Raw genomic sequence first — 25,188 nt, 5'->3', positions numbered from 1 at the left:
ACCAAATGGTTTCCGGTGAGCAGAAACATTCATAAGGGTATTACCCTCATCTCTCTGTCACATATTTGTGACAAAAATGGACCACAGCTGCGTAGGAACAGCGTCCGTTCAAAATCGCGCTTATCCGAGCTAACTTGGTGACGGTCCACAGCGTGGACACTGGACTATACGCAATAACCTGGATACGGGCGCAAATGTATTAATATTAACATTGCATAAGGAGCTGCAAATAATCTTACCATCTGCCTCAATGGAAGTTGGAAGCTTCCTTGAAACTACTTACTGCATGCTTGCTACTAGAACATGGTTTTGCCATTTCAACAACACTTATATTAAATACTGTTAATAACAGACACATAGCAAATTGTTTAAAAAATTTACAGCAAAAGTCAAAGTACATACACAAGAACCTCGTTTATCTGGCCCTCATTAATCCGGATCTCCGGTTTATCCGTATCAAAAATAATACTTCATTTTTACTTGTACAGTATTTCTTTTACGGCGTCGACTATTCTTGAATGTCTTCTCCACCAAGGATAGTTCAGGACAGGAATTGGAAGTAATTCGGCCACGGTCTATCAAAGGTACCGCCCCGGCGTTCACCTGGAATTGAGAATGGGAAACCGTGGAAAACCATTCCCAGGACGGCCAAGGTGGGATTCGAACCCACGCTCTTCTGAACGCAACATACTATTTGGAAATGAAACCGGCGCTCCATCAAAAGAAACCATGACTCATGGAAAGGCACGGATGGACGGAAAACGAGGGCTTCCCTTTAAAATCTGGTCTGTAGTAATTGCTTTTGATATTTTATCATGATGGTAACTTGACTATATGATTATGTTCAATGTTCTCTTTTTGTATGTTTCAGATTCTTCAAGTTCTGCAGGAACCAGCACACTGTTTATGAACGCAATTTGCATACATTGCATGTAATGAACTTAGTTTTTAACACCCGTATTGTCTCATTACTCAAGTCGAATTGAGGAGAATCCTCCGTTTTCAGTACTAGAATATTCTATTAACTTTTTAAAAAAATACACTTCTAACTGCTCTAAATGAAAAGAACCTGTTTTTGCTCCTAGTTGCGGACTTCTTCAGCTTATAGAAGATACAGAAGTATACCAAAATCATTGCATATTAATAACACTATTGTCTTATTTTATAATGTATAGTACTTATATATTGTATATGTTATATATTGTGTCTTGTAGAAGATTACTTTTAAATGTTGACAAAATGTACAAGTATTACTTTTAATGTTGACAAAATGTACAAGAACTGTACATAATAAAAGAAGACTATAGTGTTATCACTCCAAGTTGTAGAAGATTACTTTTAAATGTTGACAAAATGTGCAAGAACTGTACATTATAAAAGAAGACTATAGTGTTATCACTGCAAGTTGTAGAAGATTACTTTTAAATGTTGACAAAATGTACAAGAACTGTACATTATAAAAGAAGACTATAGTGTTATCACTATGAAATGTTTCAAAAACTTTTAAATTAATGTTTAGTGTGTTTACTTGTTACCTATTTGCCAAGTATTTTTGTATACTTTTGTATTTTCTATAAGCTGCAGATGTCCTCAATGAGGAACAAAGCATGTTTTTTAGAATAGTTAAAAGTGTAATTCTTTTAAAAAGATAATACAGTACTCTAGTATTGCAAAAGGGTGGACTTTTTTCAATTTGTCTAGATTTGCATATTACAATACAGTACCTAAAACTATTGCAATATATGCATTTGTTGACAGTATTAGTCCATACATATCCATATGAACTCTCAGTATAACAAAATAGTATCTACAGGGACAAGTTCAAAAGTAACTTCGTCAATTTCAAGAATATGAGAACTCTTAACAGATTGAAACATTCCATATCATCAAGATAAAATTATTTTCGTACTGTATAAGGATCAAAGCCTACTGGGCTGAGTGATTCAGACAGTTGAGGCGCTGGCATTCTGACCCCAACTTCACAGGTTCGATTCTGGCTCAGTCCATTGATATTTGAAGATGTCTGTAGATTTACTGGCACATAAAAGAACTCCTGCGGGACTAAATTTCGACACCTCGGCGTCTCCGAAAACCGTTTGAGTAGTTACTATTTATGAACTTTTATGTTTGACAGTATCATAAAACAGGACAATCGCCTATCCTAGACACGAGCTTCCAGTTCCTTTCAACTTCAATGAGTTTGAGCAAACGTGCATGACACCCTTCTATTAAAATTGAAGTTGACTTCCTTTTGAACTTGTCTCTTCATCTACCCCCAATACAGTATATATATATATTTTTTTAAATAAATGGTTTTATATTTATTTAACATTAAACAACTCTCTCTCTCTCTCTCTCTCTCTCCCTCCTCCCCCTACCTATCCCTCCTATATTCACATTCCTTATGTTATAACATGAAAGGTGTTTTTCAGCAGCAGAATTTTCTCATTTTTCATTTTATTTTAAATACAGTTGTTATCTTCTCAAGGCACTCACTCAATCTTGTTTCTATAGTATATCAAATTAGAAATCATGAGTTTAATTACACATGGATTACACCTTCCATTGTTAGTAATTTACCTTAGTGTCAAAACATCAAGATTATCAACCCCACAAGATTTTTAGGTCTAGTGAAACTAGAAGCTTTTGCAGGGACCGTTGTTGTTGTTTTATTAACCCTAAATAGAGGTTTCCCTTAAATCGCCGTTTCAGTATAATTTTATAACAGGTTTTTCAGTCTGTTGAAACTAAATTATAAAAATTTAGAGACTACCAAAAAAAGCAACAATTTAATTAAAAATAGAATGACATGTTTCGTTTCTGAAGGAACATAATCAGATTCTATCAAATCACAAACAAAAATATTTAGAAATGTATAACCATTCATGTTTCAATTCTGTTTAAATCCTTCAATACTTGAAATATGCAACTTACCTTAATGAAGTCCTCCATTAGTGCTTCCTCAGTCCTTACAAATCTAGCATAGAATGTGGTGTAATACTGTCATTGATATGAGTCCAGCTGGCTAGTTTATTTATATTTTTAAAATAGATTCTGTTTTTGATGTCTTCTAACACGTTGGCTGAGTGAATTTCTTGTGAGGCCAAGCGGGTACAAAGTACTCTTGACAGGTAAAAAAAGTAAACTCTTGTCCTCATCCTGAGGTGATGCAGCTCTTTTCAGGCACACCCCCCGATGTAGGTGAGCTGCATGTACCATTTCAACTCCATACCAACCCTCCTGCCATTCTTAAATGTCTGGCAGTACCGAGAATCAAACCCAGGGCCCCAAGGACAGCAGCTGATAGTCCTAACCATTATACAATCACCATTGACAGATAGTGTTGTATGACTCCTCCTTCCAGGCCAGCAGACCGCTGAGCTGTTCTAGTGTACTGCTATGGCCTCGCAACAAATCCTGGCATACTTGGTTTCCAAATTATAGTATTTTTATTAGTCCTATCCTTTCTCTTTTTTGCAATATGTGGGTATTTGTCCAACCAGTTTAGCCATGCTCCTTGGTGTACTAGGTTAGCTAACTCGCAAGCTTGGGATTTGGGAGATAGTGGGTCCGAGTCCTACTGTCTGATTCTGCTACTGCACATGTCCCTAAAAGAAAAGCATATTCTTCCAAATGTGACCAACCCGTCCTAAAAAGTAAGCCTTCTGCTACAACACGTGAGGAAAAATTATTTATGTTCCTGTCCTCAAACTTGAACAAGGCCTTTTGCACTTTCCTTCAAGTGACTATTCCTGTATTTGACAAATTCAGTGTTGCTCTTCAGACTTCTTCCCCATAAGTTCACTTTTTCTTAGAACTTATAATGGATTTTCTAAAGCAGTTGTACACCAAGTTGAAGCCCAAAACTGTCAAAAGCTCCTCATTGCTTGAAGTTGAGTACAACCTGATTCAAAATCAAAGAAGTGATGAGTTAGTTATTGGCATTCAGACTTCGAACATAGTGAATGATCTCCAAGATACAGATAAATCCCTTTTTTTTTTTTTTTTTTTCCATCAGTGAGAAACTACTTTTGTAGCCTACTGCCTATGACTACATCATCAATAAGTTTCCACTCAAGGATGATGCGTTAAAGCATGCTCAGGTTGCTAGGTTAGACAAAATTGAAGATGCACAGTTTTCTTCCATTCGTTTTTTCTTGGAAAAGTTTCCCATCATATTATGCGAGGAAGAGAATGAAACTACAGATGAGGTGGTAAATGAGCTGTTCAAGTTCTTCAGGTAGATAACACTTCGCCTGCAAATCAAGATGCTGCAAGTGATTCCAGTTGGGAACAAATATCAAGAATTCGTGAAGCCGATGGACTTCTTAAGTATAACCGAATTTCTAGAGTAATGCTCTCTATTCTCACCATATCCCATAGCAATGCAGAATGTGAACGTGTTTTTAGCCTTGTGAATAAAAATAGAACAGAGTTCAGATCATCCATGTCCAATGAATCTCTGGAGTCTATTTCTATTTTGAAGACCATGAGTTCTGGTCTCTGGTATAACAATATTTTCTCAAGACTTTTTGCAGGAAGCTAAAAAGTCCATAACTATGACTTTAAAGTCAAACTAGCATGAGATTTGCAGTGTGTATTATATTATTTCTTTCCAGTGTTACAATTATTGTATATGTGCTTAATTTATCAAGGAAGTCCTGTTATGTATGCTCCAAACCAATATTCACCACGCCTGCTGCTGTTTAACATGGATTTCTTCTTGATTGTTATGTTCATCTACAAATCATTGGCCTGTGATGTAAGTAGATATGATTTCATTGAAGCATCCTGTTTAAAGCACAAATTATTGTATTTTGTAGCCCAGAAGTAGTATTATTTTCGTCAAGCCCGGGTATGTTTTGTTAAGATTTTTTGTCGCGTGTGAGTTTTACCGATAGCCCTTTTCAAAAGTTGGCAGGTATGGTATGCAAACTGTCATTTTGGTGGTATTAATAGGGACATTCACAGTATGAGTCTGTGACAACCTGATCTGGTGGAGTGATCTTTCAAATTATACCATATAAAGTGAATGTATAAAAAAAGAAAAGTAAAGGAAAATTAAATGAAAAATAAAACAATATAAAGAAAAGATATGAGAAACAGATTTGTGTGCCTAATTGAACTAGTGTATAGATACACACTACCAACATTAGACAAATTGGCTAGTGAAGTATAGAGGAGTAGTTTATGGTGGTTGTAGTTGGGGAGGGTCAGATGATGGTGGATTGGGTATGGATATATAAATGGGAGGGTTTAATGTTGTGCTTTTATTTGGTTCTCTTTTGATATAAATAGGAAGAATTATGTCAAAAAGAATGTTAGGTTTATCATTAATTTCATTGATGATGTAATCTGGAGTGATGTACTGTTCAAAATGTATGTAAAGGCAAATACAGTAGAGACAATACGCGACACTTACGGATTTCGCCTTGCTAAAATGGGAGACAATTCGACGGTGGCGCTCCTAGTGACTTGACCTGAACAAATCACGCTAAATTCAAATATCAATGGAAATGTATATACGGAAATGGATAAATAAATTACGTCTAGAAAGAAAGTGGTATGGAGATATTAACTTCGAAGTTGCTAAAGCAATTCTGGATAAATTAATGAAAAATTATTTAAAAGGTTACTATTCAAAGACTGAAATTAGACACATAAACAAGATATGAAATGGGCTGCTGTGAAATGGCTTGATCTTTCATTTATGCATTACTTTTTTAGCTTTAGCATTCCTGCCTGAACTTTTACGGTTGGATTTGTCTTTTTTTCTCATTTAAAAAACATTGTATGATCACATTAAGACACTTGTCAATAAAAATATCGGCACATTCCTTACACACATGATGCAATGAATTAAAATTTAAAAGCTGGACAATTTTCCTCTTAACATGAAGCCTACTAACAGAAAGAAAATCTATATATTTCCGGCTTTAATCTGAGAAGAGGGATTTAAGAAAGAAAAGTATGAAAATGTTGTCGATAGTGATGCCGTACAATTAGAGTAAAAAATGTAACATACCCTTGGCTGTATAGTCGAGGATTTTTAAAGTCGCTGGCCTGGAAATGATCTGAACAGATCTTATAATTCTTATAAAAGCGTAACGTCCCTTCTTTCTTGTACACCTTATCCAAATCACTTCTGTGACATTTCAAAACCCACAGATCACACCTACAACAACACATCGGTATTGAAGGTTAACTGCTGCACTATACAATAAAATATGCGTATTACATTTTATGCCAGTTAAAATCTGGGTCGAGCAGGTCAGGAGATTATGAAGTACTATAAAAATCTCTGTCACTGGAAGAATATATCGCACCCTCAGAACAAGACTGTCGTAACTACCAAATCACTGTTTTGAGTAAATTGTGATAAAAGATTTCAAATGCACTTCAAAATTCAGTGCTTTAAGATAGACACTAGAATTTTTTTACACACTTGTGTATCAATCTGGCACCCAGAAATGTAAATGTTTACCTTCAATGTACACAAATAGGCATAAAATAGACAAAAAAACTACAGTTATGACAGTTTGTGTGTTGGTATATTATTGAAATAAAAAAGTAACATCAGTCGTACAATACAGTAGGAAATGCACAGAAGTGAGTTGAGACATCATGAGGATTTAAATAAGTGTTATTAAAGTGAATACTTATACAATTCAGATGTCCTAATATTAAATGGGCTATAAATGCTTAAAATAAAAAGAATAAATAGTACCTATTATAAAAATTCAGTTTTGTATCAAAATGTAACTTAGAACAAGGAATACAATACAAAGTTACTGGTGTAGTCTATTAAAATAAATGCACAGTTACTGATAATTAATTTGAATAAAAACCTACTAAGTTAGTGTCTTTATAAATATTAACTAGTGTGCACACTAGAGTGCACACTAATCATTTTCAACTGAATCACTTTCATCACTGGAAATAGGCCTATTACCTCCTTTCTGTGAAACTGGCAATGATTGGTAAAACGCATGATACACTCTAGGTATATTTCCATCACACAATGGCATTAGGTCTTTCTTCTTTTCAGCCGAGATACACGGTTGGCATGTGTAGGCATTGTGGGTGTTCGAGTTGACCTTCTTCCCCTTTGACGGCACCTAATATTAATGTAACTGAACTCCTCACACTCAAAGTCTGTCTTGTAGCATAAAGTATACTTCTGGCCTTTTTCAACTTTCAACACTCTAATTTCATTCCATTTGACTGATTCCCCTTTATCATTCACCGTGTAGTTGCTACCCATTTCTTCAGTTAATTTCTTGAAGTCATGGAATTCATTGTAATTCATCTCTCGGACCTGATATGGTGTCCCTGTTTTCTTGGCTCATTGTATGATTCCAGTCCACTGCGCAGGCACATACACTGGACCACTCTTTAAAGCTCTTTTCTTTTGCTTCTCTATGCAGGAATGCATAGAATCACCAGCATTTTGCATATGTCCTACAATTAAATATTTGTGAGTTATGGATTGTAGGTTTGGAATTGTGTCCACTGCATATAGATACATTGTTGCCAGGAACTTATTCTTGTTCTGTGCAGGGCAATTATCACTGTAAAATATTACGTCTTTAGACTCAATGGACTTCAGATATTCATAGAGACAGGATGCAATTTCTATTGCTCCTTTCTTACCAGATGCTTCATTCCAAAGGTAGCAATAACCTTTTTTGGTTGCATTATCAAAAATTGTGAAATTGTACACATTTAGCCGTCGTTTATAATAAAACACTGATAGATCACCACACGGAGTCTGAAGGACAGACTGCAGATCAAAATCGCATACTTTAATGTCGTTACCTCCAAGTGCCTTTTCTAAATCAGCTTTTTTCATTTCTCTTGCTAACTCTTTCCCTTTGATGTGATTCTGATAACTTTCTTCTAACTCCTCCTTTGATGCACCAAAAGAATTCTGATATGCTTCACATACTATACATTGATCTTTCTTAGGCGTGAAAAATCCCAGGTTAAACTCATTGTTCAACACACGTGAGTATGTATGTTCCTTCGCAAAAGGCTTCTTTTCTTCTTTGCATTTTTTGTTTGTACAGCCTGTACATTTCGGATATTGGAAGGCTACCGTCTAAATATAGCCTACGTGTTTGGGCACGTAAATAGTGGCTTTCTATCGTCGGAAAAGACTTTATGTGACTGCGAATATCTTCCAGGATCTCACTACTTGTTTTCTTGTGATTGTTGTGCTTACCACGATTATCTGGACCTACCAAACCTAGATCATCTTTTTTCTTCCATGCAGTATAAACATATCGTTCACTAACAGCGAAGGTATTCAAGAAAAATGTCTTACATACCCTGATTGCCTTGTCTTGTACCGACAAATAATATCCAAAATTATTTGCGCGTTTCTGAGTACTTTTGTGAGTGGATTCAATAGATTTTAAGCTCTTTACAAGTAATGTACGCTGTTGAGTTATATCACCCAGTCCCCAAAATCTGTTGTGAATTATCAGTCTCTCATCGTTGTTAATTTTTTTGGAACATTCGAGTCGACATTTCTTATTACACGGTGCGTTCACTTTTCTTCCAGGGACTATCTTACCACCCATCGTTTCATATTCCTCGCCCTTATTTCTTTTTGCCATGCGAATATTGGCCAGCCATGCTTTTGAATGTCGTATCCTCTTCCGAGTTCCATTCTCTGAAAATGAAATCAGATAAAAATGAAAGGTGAATGGAAATATAATCAAAATCTGCATTTGAATAAAACTCACACTCTTCAATGTTACCCCGACAAATACAGTATGTATTTCCTTACCTCTATTTCCCCCTTCAGAGCTCAAATCTTTGGTATTTTGTAGTTCATTTGGCCCAACTTCTGAAGCTGAAAATAAATAATAATGAAAGGTTAATTGAGAACCTGCATCTGAATAATCTTGAAATTCTGTCAAATGTTTCCTTCCGAAGTATTTATTTCCTCACCTCTTTCTTCGTCCTCGAATTTCTCATCACTGGTATGGTGTAATTCGTTGGGTCCTTCATCAGGCATCCAGTTGGGATCAACGAGGGAATCATTGGTAACATCTTCAATATCCTGTGATGATCTAATCACGGACTCTTTTCCATGTTGATCTTCAACCGAGTTTGCTGTCTCTCAGCAACATTTTCGCTGAAATAATTGTAGTAGGCATCTGGAACCTAAAAGGGATATTTATACAGTATTGTACTGGAATTATTATTATTATGCATTAATTTACTGAGAAAGGAGAAAAGTGATGCTAGCTTTGTTATTCTACGGTACTAATGCCTATTCTCATACCATTTTTATTTTGTAGTGTTCGGAATAATCAAACGAATTCATAACGATCGATTTGTCATTAGATTATTATTTCTAACAATTATTTTTCCCGTAGTCATTTTCACAGAAATATTTAATGTAAAATTATAAATACTTACCACAATATCATTGGCCTCTGGTGGGCACGGCATTAGGTCTATGTATGTTTTCTGAGAAGGCAAGTTATCGGTGTCAACATGCATCAGATGCGGGTTTGAAATATTCACTTCTGCACTTTCAGTTACTCTAATACAACATTCGCCAGAAGAAATATGACACAGTAACGATCCCCTACTTAGGAATACATGGTTGCAATCTCTACAGGACATCATTGCACCTATATCACTTTGTGGAATTTTACTCGCTACACAATCACAACATGCCAATGCATTGGTACAACACTTCCTATAGAAAGTATAACACTGTCAACACTATACTGAGCCATTCCCTGAATGCCTCAATATACGTAATACGGTAATCTTAGCAACGCATCAATTATTCGCATGCAGGAAGCAGGGTACGAACTCTGAAGTTCCGTTATAAGCAAGCTGGGCGCGGTATGGAATGGAATTTTCCAGAGGGTAGCTCTCCAGTTTGAATTCGAAGCGAGTCGTTGCCATGGTTACTATGCACGCTACCCATGTTCAAACTTTCAAACTTTACTGAATTTTGTGTGGGAGTGGCTATATTCAAACAAAGAGAGCTCTACAACAAGATGCCAGGATGACCAACTTCGAACTCGCAGTAATGCATCTCGAGATCGTCAGCGGTCATTTCCCCATTAAGCTAGGATTCCACAGTTCCAAACTAAAGATCACCTGCAGTTATAACTATCATTCACTCTTGGATCCTAATAATGTCATTTCGAGTCTCTATTTAATAATTTCATTTGAACGAGAAGTCGTTGACAAGGAGAAAGCCGGTCAACCGTCAACCAGCCACCGTTAGCCGTGGGTGCGCCTCGTGACACAAAGGGGTAGGTGGTTATTTAAGGAGCCCTGGTGGGGTAAGCGTCCTCATTCTTCTGAACTTGGTGGTGTGAGTAACACGCTGTCCGCGAACGGGAGACTTTCTTTGTGTTAACAAAGGACCGTTATACACTTGTGCGCGTGTATAGTTTACTTTATTTCCATCTCGAGCAAGACAGTTACAGGACAGTTTATAAGTTATAATTCGCCGTGTCCATAGACCACGAGTTGGTCACGCGAAGATTTTACTTAGAAATTCAAATTAATTAAAGCTCGAGCGCTGCGCGTGAGATTGATGAACACCCGAACTGTGACTGGTATCTCACAGCGGTTTTTGAACGGGTTACATGCGTCGTGTGCGTCTCGTACATTTAGCCGCTACATAAACTCATGTCGATTGGGTTTGAACCCTTAAACTGATGACACATACTTCGGACTAATATTTATGTGTAGGCTGAGCCAATTACAGCCCAACATCAGGATCGGCATCGTGTATAGTGTACACGTTAAGCGGTGAAGAAGTTGGTATTAATCTACTTGTATTCTGCAGAAACCCAGGAGAGAATCATGGAGGAACTTGGTATCAACGTCCGGACCTGCCAACCATTGTGTAGCACCGGCATTATGAGCAGCTAAACAGCCTAGACATGTGGCTGTGGAATCCGGGGTGAATGACGACTGACTACGAAAGATAAGTACCAGAATCCAATGTTAAATGGCATGATATACTTGTAAGGAAAGTACATTCAGGTTAGGGAAATTAGCTACTAGTTAGTCGTGTTAAATAACAGCTATTACAACTGTAGTCTGGTTTGTTTCATGTAACGGTAAATATTTGGCAAAGGGGGTGTGCATGCTCTTCACCTATGCCACTTGTACATATTTATTTTAGTTAAAAGGGTAGAGGGTCACGCATTAGGAATTACTTAGTCTGTTTGTGTTCTTTTTTTTTTTTGCTTGTGTGTTTTATGTTATTCCACGTTTGCTGTAGTTATTTGGGGAAGAGAGTCATTGATATGAACAAAGGCCATCCGCCAACACCGTTGGGTAATTTACGTAATTAGCAGCATAAAGTTAGTCAGGTAATTCTCTGCATGCTATGTTAATATTATTTCAGCTGTCTCGGAAATTGTTGTGCGAGCCTGTCCTACTTTGAGATAGTTAGTTTCTTTTAAAATTGCGGGAAGGCAAGTCAGGGGTAACACTTGGGGACGAACCCAAGATAATTGAGAGGAGAGGCTTGACATGCTTGAGGCTTGAAATGAGGCCTAATATATGTGTTAAGGCGAGATATGCCTTTGAAAATTGAGGGAACCTTAATACGTGAGTGCTAAGTTAGCCAGCAGAGAGATGTAAAGAATGCATCGGCTAAGAAGTAGAGAAGGCTTTTCTTCACTTGTTTTGCCTCGAGAATATTTGTGTAGCAGGCCATCACCTGACCACTTGCAGTACCGTTAGTCAAGTGAACCACTGGCAGAGAATATGTCTCCCCTACTGTGTGAAAGTGAAAGTCGCCCTGAGGGTGCCTTCCCTCAACAGCTCAGTATTTGTTTTTCCTCAACAGCTGATTGTTACAGAGCCGGGAATATTGACAACTTTGTGTCTGTAAAGACGCAAAATCTGACGCCGTCTGCATACGAGTTCGACTCCCCAGATATCATCGTTAGTGTGTATATATATATATATTTGTATGTGGTTCTTTCCACAGGTGTGATCTTCTGCATTGTTTATGTGATTTATGTCTTGTGTAAATTTTGGTGCATGTCAGCTCGTCAGCTGATTTCAGTGATTTCCAGTTCTGCCTGGACTGATTTGGTGAGCCCGCGAGCCCACGGTCGAAGCTGTGTAGTACATAAGTTAATTAGGGAACCCCCTTATGCCATAGTGTCTTTATATGTTTGTATCCGCAATTTAGATGGACTGTAAATATTTGTATTAGCTATTTCACGAATGTATTAGTCCTACCGGTTCATCACAGAGACGTTGTGTTACAACACGGCCTACGGGCAATTATATTGGATTTATGGTTCTTATCCGGAGTAGTCAACCATTAAAATACGATGGGTCAAATAATTTAGTCGTCAGATAATTTAGTCGTCAAATAATTTAATCGTCAATTAATTTTGTCGTTAGAGGCTTATTCGTCAATTTTTTTTAGGTCGTTGACCGTTTGTATGTCAGCTGTTATAACGTCAGCTCATAATTAATTAACCTGTAATTGCTAAAATTTTAACCAATCAGCTTAATTATTTTGACGACTAATTCCCCTGTAGAGTCACGAGGATTCGCTGTAATTCGTCGGGCCTGAACCCGATCTTGTTTGCTTGTTTAAATTGTAATATTTCTTGTAAGCGCTTTACGCAGTATAATTAATTATATTTACGACTGGTTTGAGGTCGATTTCGGTTATTATTATAATATTCCATTTAGCATGTACCATTTATATGTTTTTCTCGGGATTAATAAATCCATTTTACACCATTAGCGTTTCTCATTTCAATATATATGTCCATCCTTCCTGTCAATATACTCATTAGTATAAGTATAGATTAATTTTTTGAGTCGCCCAAAATTCATCGAACAGGACCACCGCTTTACCGAACCCTGAGTCTAGTCGGCAATAAAGACAGGAAATGGTACATATATTTTCTGGCGCCTGTACAACGTTGGGGCAATCGTCATTTGGACGGCACCTGACGTATCCTCTTCGCGACGTAATGTTAGGATTATCTGAACGTGCGTGACCATAATATTGTATCCACTGTGCGACATTTTGATAGAGCGCATCTTTAGGAAAGATATTTATGTAATGACCCTAAGTGTGGATGTGTTATTATGATTATTAGTATTTGGACAGAGCTTATAATCTTGTTCGGAGTAAACCATGGAATTCGAACATGAGGCGAGTGCCATTTGAGCTGTGTCTACCTTCTTTAGCGCCATAGCGTAAGACGCCCACAAGTGTAGTTATTATATTTATTTCGTTATCATGTTAGGGCATTGGTTCGAAGTCAGGCATTTAGTATTTAATGTAGGAGTAGTTAACTTCGAACCGGGGTGCACTAAAACCTGGCAATCTAGCATTAGACATCTTGAGTCTAGCAGTCCTATGTGCGGGTATACATGTTAGTATACGGACACAAGGGCAAGGTTTCGATTGAAATCGTGTGTTTAGGAAGAATCAGGAAAGCCTAAGTGCACCAGATAACGTTAGATCTGAATCGGCATTTAAATTCTAGTGTTAGGTGAAATGAGAAACATGAGCCGATAAGCAAGGCATGTCAGACTAATTAAATGACTCTATTTGAGCCTGAGAACAATAAAATGATTTCTCAATGAGGTAAAGTGGACGATGACATATCCTTCAGATATGAATCGTCACAGACAGCCTGAACATCTGTTTACGTACAAATGTTCATTGCCAGTATCTTACATAGCTTTCCAACTAGAATAAGGTTAGATACACAGGATGACCTCAGTTCCATGTGAAGTATTATGACTATGCTTGCGTCTATGTCAAAGGTTTGTGGCCGATAAACCTCTGTTTGGAATATTCGCCTCAAACCGGAGATGTGTTGTAAGCAGGGTTATGTGCTGTTGTCTAGCACTTAGTCTTGAGCCCAAAGTTAGGATATTTAGAGATTTTTATTTGGCTGAAATATTTGGGGCTACAATTTATATTTTTTAAAATAATTTCTCGTGATTTTACTTTTATTGTGTTATTGCGGAATTAGGAAAACATAAATTTGGTCCGATAGGAAGCTTCCAAGTGGTGAGTTATTGAGCCACATTGATTGCTGTCTGATTAACGTAGGGTTTTAGAAGCTTAAAATTTAATAATTTTTAAAGTACAGTGAATACAGGGAATAATTGACCCGTACGTATAGTTCATTCGTCCCGGTGACCCAGCCGCGCCGTCGCATTTGTAACAGTATCATCATGTCGATGACCTTAGAGGATTTGTTGGCGAAGTTGGAACTGAACGCGCAGGAGAGTGAACGCCGCATGGAGTTAGCAGCGCAGAGTGTGCACGTCGTATGGACGAGGCAGTAGGAAAGCTAGGAGAGGAACTTTCAAAGAGGATGGACCAAAAGGCGGACGAGGCGGATAAGCGCGAAAGGGAGCGTATGATGGAACTCACAAATAGAATAGATGAACAATTTAAGCAAGTTGCGGATAACAGTGAAAAATTACGTGAGGAACTAAGCGCGCAATTAAAGCAGGTGACAGGAGAGTTAGAGGTGAGAATAGACACTGTGCAGAAATGCTGTCGTGAAGGGTTACAGAGAGTAGAGAAGCGACTAGATGAGGTGGAAATTAAGACTCAAATGCAGGTTGAAAGGATAAGGAATTCTGTTGAGGAATTATCTAGCAAGGTGGCGGAAAATGCTACTAAGACAGACAAGCGCTTAGATGAGATGACGTCAAGCTTGGATGGGGCTCGAACGGAAATAGGTTTAAACCGAAGTGCCATAGATAAGTTATCTACAGATACTGAGACTCGATTTGAAACCATGTCGGCCGAGATTAGTACCAACATTGCTAACGCCCAGCAGAAGACGGAAGACAAATTAGAAATCAAAATTAAGGAAAGGCAACGGGAAACTGAGGAAAAAATGTTGGAGATGGAGAAACAATTTAGGGAAGAAATAGAGGATGAAATAGCTGAAAAAGGGAAGGAAGTGAAGAGAATGATATTGGCGGACCGCGAATTAGTGAGGGCAAACAATCAGGAAGTAGGTGCTAGTATTGAGGCTTGGAGTGAGGTCACACAGAAAAATCAGAGCAAGCTGAGCTCAATGGAGCAGGAACTAGTACATATGAAGGATAAATTGAGCTGATCGATTTACGTACTAATAAAGAGGTCAGCCGTATTAAATGCTCGATACAGCAGCAAAGCATGGAGAGACCTGCAAGCCAGAGCAGCGAGCCCGCATTATTCAACGATCTTTTACATCTCCCTAGACCCGAAGAACGTACTTCGACTCCCAACGCGACAGGAGGGACGCCTGTATATAATATTATTCGTGCTCCTGAGGACAAGCCGAAGATATTCACGGGGATAGAGGATAGGATACCACGGGCATTTCTACGTGAGCTTGAGGATTATATGTCTGATTTAAAGATACCTCCAGAGAGAAAGCTCAGAACTGTGGAGAAATTTCTAGGAGACGACGCCCTAAAGTGGATGAGTGCGTTCAGATATACGTTTAGCACGTATGAAGAGTTTAGGGAGGCCTTTCTAAAGAAATTTTTGGATGTCACTGTGCAACAAGGACTTTGGATGGAATTATACACGAGGAAATATCCAACCACGTGGCCAACCAAGTATTCTCCTTTCTTCGTGGCTCAGGTCATTAAGTTTAGGGATCTAGACGTGCCCCCAAGCGAGAATGAGATTATCACTGCTATATCCAGGCAATTACCGGTAGAAGTTCAACGAACGCTAATCGCTGCGAACGTTAAAACCGTCGCAGAGGCCGAAGTCACTTTGCGTCAGCTCGACCAAACATCTAGCCAGAATCAACCTCGCATGAGGAACTCAGAGGCCGTACATACCGTTGCGAGTTAACAGACTTTGAACATGGGATGATCGTCAGCGCGCGGGGCATAGCAATGCGGAGATTACACGCAAATTTGGGTTTCTGAGGTCAACCGTATTGGCAAGGGTGGATCTTCAATATCGCAGAGAGAATGTTACCATTTAAATTTAAAAATTTCATTTTTAAGTCTGTATTGAACCGAGAATAATAGATAAGTAAAATTAAAAATCCACCTTTTCAGTACTAATATTAAACCCAATAAGTTATAACATTTACTTGGAACTAGTTTTGACGCTGGTGAGCGTCATCTTCAGCCAAATATGAGAACAGGCAATTGTAAATATACATATCATCATTAGATCAATGCACATATAAACACTCTTAATATGGGACTTATGATGCCCCTAAAAGTATCTGGAGAATAAAACTTCAAATTATCACAATTTCAAAATCTTGAAGTCACAATTAGCACGTCACTTAACACAGTATAATCCTTTTCACTAAAGTTAGAACTTTGAAAGTACTGAGTTAGACTTAGAACTGTAAGATTCTCAAATAAATAAAAAGTCTTGTCATAAATTAAATGTTATACAAAGGTCAAACCACAAACAGAGTTTCATGACAGTCACAATTAGAAAAACACTTAATTATTTTACTCAAGATGGAAACTTGAAAGTCCTGAGTTCTACTTAGAGTAGGAAGATTCTCAATTTAAATGAAAGGTCTTGTCACAATTGAACAGAAGCAGAAATGAAACATGTATACAGTTTCTTTATAAACATTAAAATTATTCTAGAAAAACAAACTGTGAACAGTCATCTGTTTTAAATGTTGTAAATTGTTTCTGTGGAAACTGTAACACACAAATACACAGAGGTGCCAACTATTACAGATTGTCCGTAATGATTACGGATTTCACTTCGGGATTACAGCATTACGGTCGAAGGGGAAATTATTACGGAAAAGCAACATTGTCATGATAAAAATTAGTTTCTACGGCGAAAAAAGGGAAAGAAGTAAAAAATGTTCAATCCCTTTGAGCATTACTGGTCAACCCTCCTCATTTCAATGTTTGCAAGTTGGCAACTAAACATATATGGCAGTTATTTGGTCGTCACTTCCATCTGTTTCCCGCAAGCATTGTGAAATCACGGCCAGCTACATAGATAAACGCTGCTCCCTTAGCTGGAATGATGCATCAAGTCGGCCATGAGGTAGGCTCTACTCCTTGCTACTCGCTACGCCTTGCTCTGCTGTTCTCCTGTGCGCGCATTCGGCTCTCTGTCTGTTGTGTGCGTAGAACGAGTGGTATATTTAGCATGTTTCAATTCTAATTATCCTAGTTGTTGATTCACAAAGAATTGATTGGTTTTGTAAAATGAAGCGGAGCAACTGTCCAATTGCATCTTCTCCTAAGAAGACAGCAGTGTTACATAAATATCGAGACAGTTACACAAAGGAATGGCCATGCCTACTTGCTTCACCTGTTAGTGAAAACCAGTACTGCAGTGTATGTTCGTGTGATTTCTCTGTGGCTCACGGTGGACGAGATGAATGCAGAAGACACATAGAATTCAAGAAAATCACACATACGGTGAATGAAAATTACGAAACCGTTCTGTTTCATCATTCTTCGTAAAGAGTAATTAAACAGCGGTGACAAATGCCGGATTTCCAATTTCTTTGAAATCCTTTAAGAAAAGGCTAGGAAAACAGATAGGGAATCTGCCACCTGGGTGACTGCCTTAAATGCAGATCAGTATTGATTGATTGATTGATTGATTGATTGATTGATTGATTGATTGATTGATTGATTTTAGAGCTAATATTCCGTTATCAATAGTGTGAGATTGATATTTCTGAGATTCCATCTTGAGTAAAATAATTGTCATTCTAATTGTGACTGTCATATTTACAAAGAAACTCTATTTGTGGTTCGACCTCTTATAACATTTCATTTATGACAAGACTTTTTATTTATTTGAGAATCTTACAGTTCTAAGTTGAACTCAATACTTTCAATGTTCTAACTTGAGTGAAAAGGTTTATACTGTGTTAAGTGTCATGCTAATCGTGACTTCAAGATTTTTATTTTCCGGATACTTTTTTTTTTTTCTTTTGCTAGTGGCTTTACATCGCACCGACACATATAGGTCTATGGGATAGGAAAGGCCCTGGAGTTGGAAGGAAGCGGCCATGGCCTTAATTAAGGTACAGCCCCAGCATTTGCCTGGTGTTAAAATGGGAAACCACGGAAAACCATCTTCGGGGCTGCCGACAGTGGGATTCTAACCCACTATCTTCCGGATGCAAGCTCACAGCCGCGTGCCCCTAACCGCACGGCAAACTCGCCTGGTCTAGATACTTTTAGGGGCATCATAAGTCCCATATTGAGAGTGTTTGTATGTGCATTGATTTAATGATAATATGTATATTTACGAATGCCTGTTGGCTGAAGATGACGCTCACCAACGTCGAAACTAGTTCCAAGTAAATGTTATAACTTATTAGGTTTAATATTAGTATTGAGAAGGTGGATTTTTAATTTTACTTATATATTAGAATGTTACCTCCCATGTAAATCTCCGCACAGGAAGACCACAGGTGTTTTAACGAATGGTCAAAACGTCTCCTCCGCAAAATCATACTGGGCACTCGACGGGCTACTGTGAGTCAGATCACCGCTCAGTTGAATGGTGGGAGTTAGGAACTCATTCCTACCAGGACTGTCAGGAGGTAACTGCACTGCATAGGCTTCACCAGCCGACGACCAACTCGTGTCCCTTTGCTGACACCTCGACACAGAACTCAATTTTTCTATAAAATAATTTTCCGCCTTGTCAATACTTTATACACTTTTATTCTATTTAATTACCGTACATGTACATGTTTCAAGAGCCTCTGCTCTGTACGGTAATTAAATAGAATAAAAGTGTATAAAGTATTGACAAGGCGGAAAATTATTTTATAGAAATTCGTATATAAGTCAGTACGGACCAAAATGGTGAAAATAGTCAATACAGAACTCAATGACATGCATAAGCCTGCAAACATCCGCAATGGACCATGGAACAGTGACGGCGTGTGGTATGGTCCGATGAATCCCAGTCCCAGTTTTATCGACCTGATGGGCGCATGAGAGGGTGGTGTATGCCCTATATAGCTATGGATCCTGTGTGTCAACAAGATTGTGTTCAGGCGGCAGGTGGCTCAGTTCTGGTCTGGGCGGCATTCTCATGGTCGCAATTAGGCCCCATTGTCCAGCTGCAGGGAGCGCTGACAGGTGCATGTTATGGAGACATTCTCTCTGACCATCTGCATCCCTTTCTGGACCTTCTGGCCCTAGAGTACCCCGATGGAGATGCCATGTTTCAACAGGGCAATGCACCATGTCACCACTCTGGTGGCACGCAGGTGGTTGGAGGAGCACTCCAGTGAAGTTACGACAATGGATTGGCTCTCCAGATCCCCCAATCTTAATCCAATTGAGCATTTATGAGATGCTGCCAATGCTGGTGTACACTCCATGAGTCCGCACCGACTACACAAGACAACTGTGGGTGTAGCGCAAGATGCATGGGTCCAGATCCCTCCAGAACGATTCTAGCACCCTGCAGAGCTGATGCCTCGCCATGCTGCTGCAGTTTTGAGGGTTCACGGAGGAGCAACTCATTAACATCACATTCATTACCTTCCCCATGGCTTTTGGCCACTCCGTGTAAATTAAATTGCTTAAATGTATAATAATATGTGAAATAATCAAGGTTCACTCAAGTTAGTATTCTATGTGCCAGTGATGTCACAACCCAATATTTACAAAATATATATTCATCATCATTTCATTCCTTCAGTCAAATCCATCCACAGCTGTTGGTCTACAATAATATACAAATTTACAGATCTCTTTCCTATGTATGCATGTTACAGATTACAAAGTTCCCCAAAGTGGTAAAAAAAAAAAAAAAAATAACCTCAAGGCTGGAAGCCTGACTGATATACTTTGTCTAATTCGAGCCAAGTGCCAGGTAAGACAGCTTGCTGAATTATGAGAAAAAGATAGAGAGCAGTGATTTACCCTGTAAGACCACATGGCTAGACTACACGTGAAAAACATATTTCGCTCCTACTAGCTTTCGTACCTGAGCATTTACTCAATTATATACCACTAGCGAGCTTAATCGCACACCTCCAAAGAATGTTTTAACCCTGATTTTCATTTCCCCTTGTCCAGCTCCTGCCTGTTCGTGGTACTGATGATACTTCTCCACCGTTGCCTCTCCCTCCAACACTCCAGTAATTGGATTCCATTCCAGTCTTCTTTTTCTCATACTGATCTTGAGAGTCTATCCATCTTGCTCTGGGCGTCCCTCTTTCCCTCTCATCTCAGCCTCCAACACTTGTTTTGGTATCAATAATAATGTTACTTGATTTACGCCCCACTAACTACTTTCAAGGTTTTCGGAGACGCCAAGGTGTCCAAATTTAGTCCCACAGGAGTTCTTTTACATGCCAATAAATACCGACACAAGGCTGACTTATTTGAGCACCTTCTAATACTACCAGACTGAGCCAGAATCTAACCTGCCAAGTTGGGGTTAGAATGCCAGCACCTCATAATATGTCCAAACCATCTCAATTTATTCTTCTCCATCCTATCACCCAGTCTCACCTTGTCTTACCTTCCATACTCCTCAGGAACTTCATCCCACTGGCCTGAATTTTACTCTCATCTCTTGCTGCCTATGTCCAAATGGCAGCCCCTTTGTAACAATAGCCTAAAAATGAGTGATGAAAAATATCAGCCTCCAAAGGCTGGAATGAAAGTGACAGGGAAATATCTGATAAAACACTACATCCACTTTCTCCAGCACAGATTTCTTCTGTAGTCAAGTTAAACCTACTATTCTAAGGTTGTCAAAAGGATGAGAGATGGAAGGTTAAAGAAGAGATGATGACATAAATTAAGCTTTCAAATTCTGATATGAAATACAATGGCCTAATTTCCATTTTAATATTATCAGACATTACTATATGATAAACCTCTTATAGCAACAAACATCATCATGACTTAACAGATCATCAAATAGTAAAGAGCAAACAAGAAAATCAACAAAAATGTGCACCTTTAAATCCCACAATCATAAACCACAGAACATACAGTTAGTTACATTAGAAATCAAAACTATAGGGATGTGAATTTTTCATGTTCTTTAAACTGTATGCATTCACTGGGAGACAAAATGTGACAATGATGGAAATCTAGCAACACTGTTGCCGAGATATGCCACCCATTAATTGGCATATTCTTTGAGTCCTTTCCGAAGCATACAAAGCCATTGTATTAGAACAAGCCATATACCTCATATATGTTCTTTCATACTATGTAATTCATACTAGGTGCTTGTATCTTCATCAATCTTCTGCTGTAACCTTTCTTTACAGGAATGGATCTCTAGCTGTTGTATGAGTTTATCTAAAAGTTCTTCTCCACTCATGAAGCTTTCCATATTATGCATGTTGTTACTCAAACGATGATCAGTAATACGATCTTGACTGAAGTTGTATGTACGAATTTTTTCAGACCGCAAGTTGGACTTCACCTGCAAGAAATAACGAAGAGAATTACAATAATAGTTTTTTAAATGCTATGCCTTTTAACTACCAGTCTTAGAGGATGGGTTCTGTAATATACCAGTAAAATAACATCTATATGACAAACCAATGACTTACGCAACAGTTTGAGAAGATAATGATTACAACAATGCATATAACTTCAAAAGAACTGTCTCTGATATTGTGAAATTCAGTCACTGTTTGTTTACAAATGATGAATGAAAATAATGACAGAATAACATCATGGCACCAGCGGCAGCTGCTCAATCAATCACTACTGATCTGCATTTAAGGCAGTCGCCCAGTTGGCAGATTCCCTACCTGTTGTTTTTCTAGCATTTTCTTGAATAATTTCAAAGAAATTTGAAATTTATTGTACATCACCCTCTGTAAGTTATTCCAATCCCTAACTCCCCTTCCTATAATGAATATTTGTCCTCTTGAATTCCAACTTTATATTGTGATCTTTCCTACTTTTAAAGACACCACTCATACTTATTTGTCTACTGATGTCATTCCATGCCATCTCCCCACTGACAGCTCGGAACATACCCCTTATTGCATAACACCAATGTTCTTGCCCATATTGAACTTACTACTAAGGCCCGGTTTCATCAACACATGTTAGTACTTAACAAGGTGTTAAAATCATTTTAACATACGATGGAAAATTTGTGTTTCATCAACAACTGTTAACGTTAACATATGTTAAACTGCATATTAAAGTTAACATCAGCCATTTCCCATGTTAAATGGCTAACATTAGCATTTAGCAACCTGTTCCAAAATGGCTGCTGTGAATCTCCCTTTAGACGCGGAACCTCTATTTAGATCTTTTACACAATAATCATGATCGAAGAAGCGTTCAGCGACGTAATGACTTTGAAAATTTGACGGATACAAAATTTCTTCATAGATAAAGGTTATCGAAAATAGTCGTTGCTAAGATTGTTGACAAAATTCGAGTGAGGTTGGAATATCCTATGAAGAGAAACTTACCTCTTTCTCCAATGTTGCAGGTACTGATAATATTACGATTTTATGCTCACACAATGGTCGGAGACAATGCTGGAATTTCTAAAGCCACTGTTAGGAGAGTTATTTATCGAGTGTGTGCAGCAACAGCATCCATGATAAGGAGGTATATAACCTTCCCTCCAGTAGAAGAGCGTCAGCAAATTATCCGCGACTTCTATGAAATAAGCCGTTTTCCTGGTGTTTGTTCTAGGTGCAATAGATTGCACACATGTAAGAATCCAATCACCTCGAGGCAATTGGGCCGAAATATGTCGTAATCGGAAGGGATATTTATCGGTTAATGTTCAGGTGATTAGTGAGCCTAACCTCCAAATCAGGGATATACTTGCTAGGTGGTCTGGTTCTGCACATGACAATACAATATTTAATAACTCCCATATCGGAGCACAGTTTGAAGTGGGACAACTAACAAAGTGATTTTGTTAGGTGACAGTGGATACCCGCTAAAAAAGTATCTGTTAACCCCATTGAAAACCTCGCGGACTTTCTCCCACGCCTCGTCCTTTTCTTTTATCGTCAAGCCATCTGGCGCTTGCACTCAATAATTTCTATATACTTACTAACTAATTCAATTAACAACTCTTTTTCGAAGAAGGAAAAATTAGAACTACGATTCCGTTTCACTTCACGCGCCATATTTTACAGCTGTGCTCAAACAAAAGCTCATCGGAGCGCGCTGTAAAACAGCATTTTCGTACCACTGCCTCCTTGATTCATACCAGTTCGCAATACAGGGAGAGTTAACAGTTGATTAGTTAACATTTCACGAGAAAAGTTTGATGAAACGCAAGAAACCTAACAAGATGTTAAATTTTTAACTCCGTATTAACTAACTACTTGTTAGTATATATTTAACATGTGTTGATGCAACCGGGCCTAATAGTTACAAATTCTTGTTATTATATCCACCTTATTCAATACATAAAAGGTGGATATAACAACAAGAATTTGTAACTATTGCATACCACTTAGTCGAGCAGCTCGTCTTCAAAGCCCAAACTTTGCCACATTTTTATAACGCTACTCTTTGTCGGAAATCACCCAGAACAAATCGACCTGCTTTTCCTTGAATTTATTCCAGTTCTTGAATCAAGTAATCCTCGTGAGGGTCCCATACACTTGAACCATACTCTAGTTGGGGTCTTACCAGAGACTTGTATGCCCTCCCCTTTACATCCTTACCACAACCCTTGAACACCCTCATAATCATGTGACCGAGCCCGATAGCTGCAGTTCCTTAAGTGCGGAGAGTATCCAGTAATCCGGAGATAGTAGGTTTTAATCCCATTGTTGACAGCCCTGAAGATGGTTTTCCGTGGTTACCCATTTTCACACCAGGCAAATGCTGGGGCTGTACCTTAATTAAGGCCATGGACGCTTCCTTCCCACTCCTAGCCTCTTCCTATCCCATCGTCGCCATAAGAACTATCTGTGTCGGTGCGACGTAAAGCAACTTGCATAACCATGTGCAGAGATCTATACCCTTTATTTACAATCCCATTTACGTTGATTACCTCAATGAAGATCTTTCCTCATATTAACACCCAGGTACTTACATTGATCCCCATAAGGAACTTTCACCCCATCAATGCAGTAATTAAAACTGAGACGACTTTACCCACTTGTAAAACTCACAATCTGACTTTTACCCCCGTTTATCATCACCCCATTGCCTGCTGTCCATCTCACAACATGATCAAGGTCATTTTGCAGTTGCTCACAATCTTTTAAATTTATTACTCTATACAGAATAATATCATCATCAGAAAGCTTTATCTCTGATTTCACTTCTTTACTCATATCATTTATTTTTTATATATAAGAAAACATAAAGATCCAATAATACTGCCTTGAGGAATTCCCCTCTTAATTGTTACAAGGTCAGATAAAGCTTTGCCTACTCTAATTCTGAGATCTATATTCTAGAAATATAGCCACCCAGTCAGTCACTTTTTGTCTAGTACAATTGCACTCATTTTTGCCAGCAGTCTCCCATGATCCATCCTATCAAATGCCTTAGACAGGTCAATCGTGATACAGCCCATTTGACCTCCTGAATCCAAGATATCTGTTATATCTTGCTGGAATCCTACAAGTTGAGCTTCAGTGGAATAACCTTTCCTAAACCCAAACTGCCTTCTATCAAACCAGTTATTAATTTTGCAAACATGTCTTTATATAATCAGAAAGAATGCTTTCCCAAAGCTTACATACAATGCATGTCAAACAGACTGGCCTTTAATTTTCAGCTTTATGTCTATCACCCATTCCTTTGTACACATGGGCTACTATAGCAACTCTCCATTCATCTGGTATAGCTCCTTCATGCAAACAATAATTAAATAAGTACTTCAGTTATGGTACTATATCCCAATGCATTGTCTTTAGTACATCCCCAGAAATCTTATCAATTCCAACCGCTTTTCTAGTTTTCAACTTTTGTATCTTATTGTGAATGTCGTTATCATACGTAAATTTTAATACTTCCTTAGCATTAGTCAACTCCTCTATCTGGACATTATCCTTGTAACCAAAAATTTTTACATATTGCTGACTGAATACTTCTGCCTTTTGAAGATCCTCACATACACACTTCCCTTGTTCATTAATGATTCCTGGAATGTCATTCTTGGAACCTGTTTCTGCCTTAAAGTACCTATACGTACCCTTCCATTTTTCTCTAAAATTTGCAGGACTGCCCAATTATGCTTGC

At 38.2% G+C, this 25,188-nt stretch overlaps 2 protein-coding genes across 2 annotated transcripts in view; one reads left to right on the top strand and one right to left on the bottom strand.

Annotated features, from left to right (window-relative positions):
* Positions 1-2,302, top strand: part of rod (rough deal) — a 404,971-nt gene extending 402,669 nt beyond the window's left edge. Inside the window, exon 28 of the mRNA XM_067146037.2 lies at positions 872-2,302. Coding sequence (XP_067002138.2) covers positions 872-910 — 39 coding nt within the window. The 3' untranslated portion in view covers positions 911-2,302. The remainder of the gene's footprint in view (positions 1-871) is intronic.
* An 18,339-nt stretch (positions 2,303-20,641) lies between these two features.
* mRF1 (mitochondrial translation release factor 1) overlaps positions 20,642-25,188 on the bottom strand; it is an 80,185-nt gene continuing 75,638 nt past the window's right edge. The window contains exon 7 of the mRNA XM_067145240.2: positions 20,642-21,424. Within this exon, the coding sequence (XP_067001341.2) occupies positions 21,218-21,424 (207 nt within the window). The 3' untranslated portion in view covers positions 20,642-21,217. The remainder of the gene's footprint in view (positions 21,425-25,188) is intronic.

This window comes from Anabrus simplex, chromosome 4 (assembly GCF_040414725.1).
Source record: "Anabrus simplex isolate iqAnaSimp1 chromosome 4, ASM4041472v1, whole genome shotgun sequence".
Taxonomy (NCBI): domain Eukaryota; kingdom Metazoa; phylum Arthropoda; class Insecta; order Orthoptera; family Tettigoniidae; genus Anabrus; species Anabrus simplex.
This window is presented reverse-complemented; position numbering and strand designations above follow the sequence as displayed.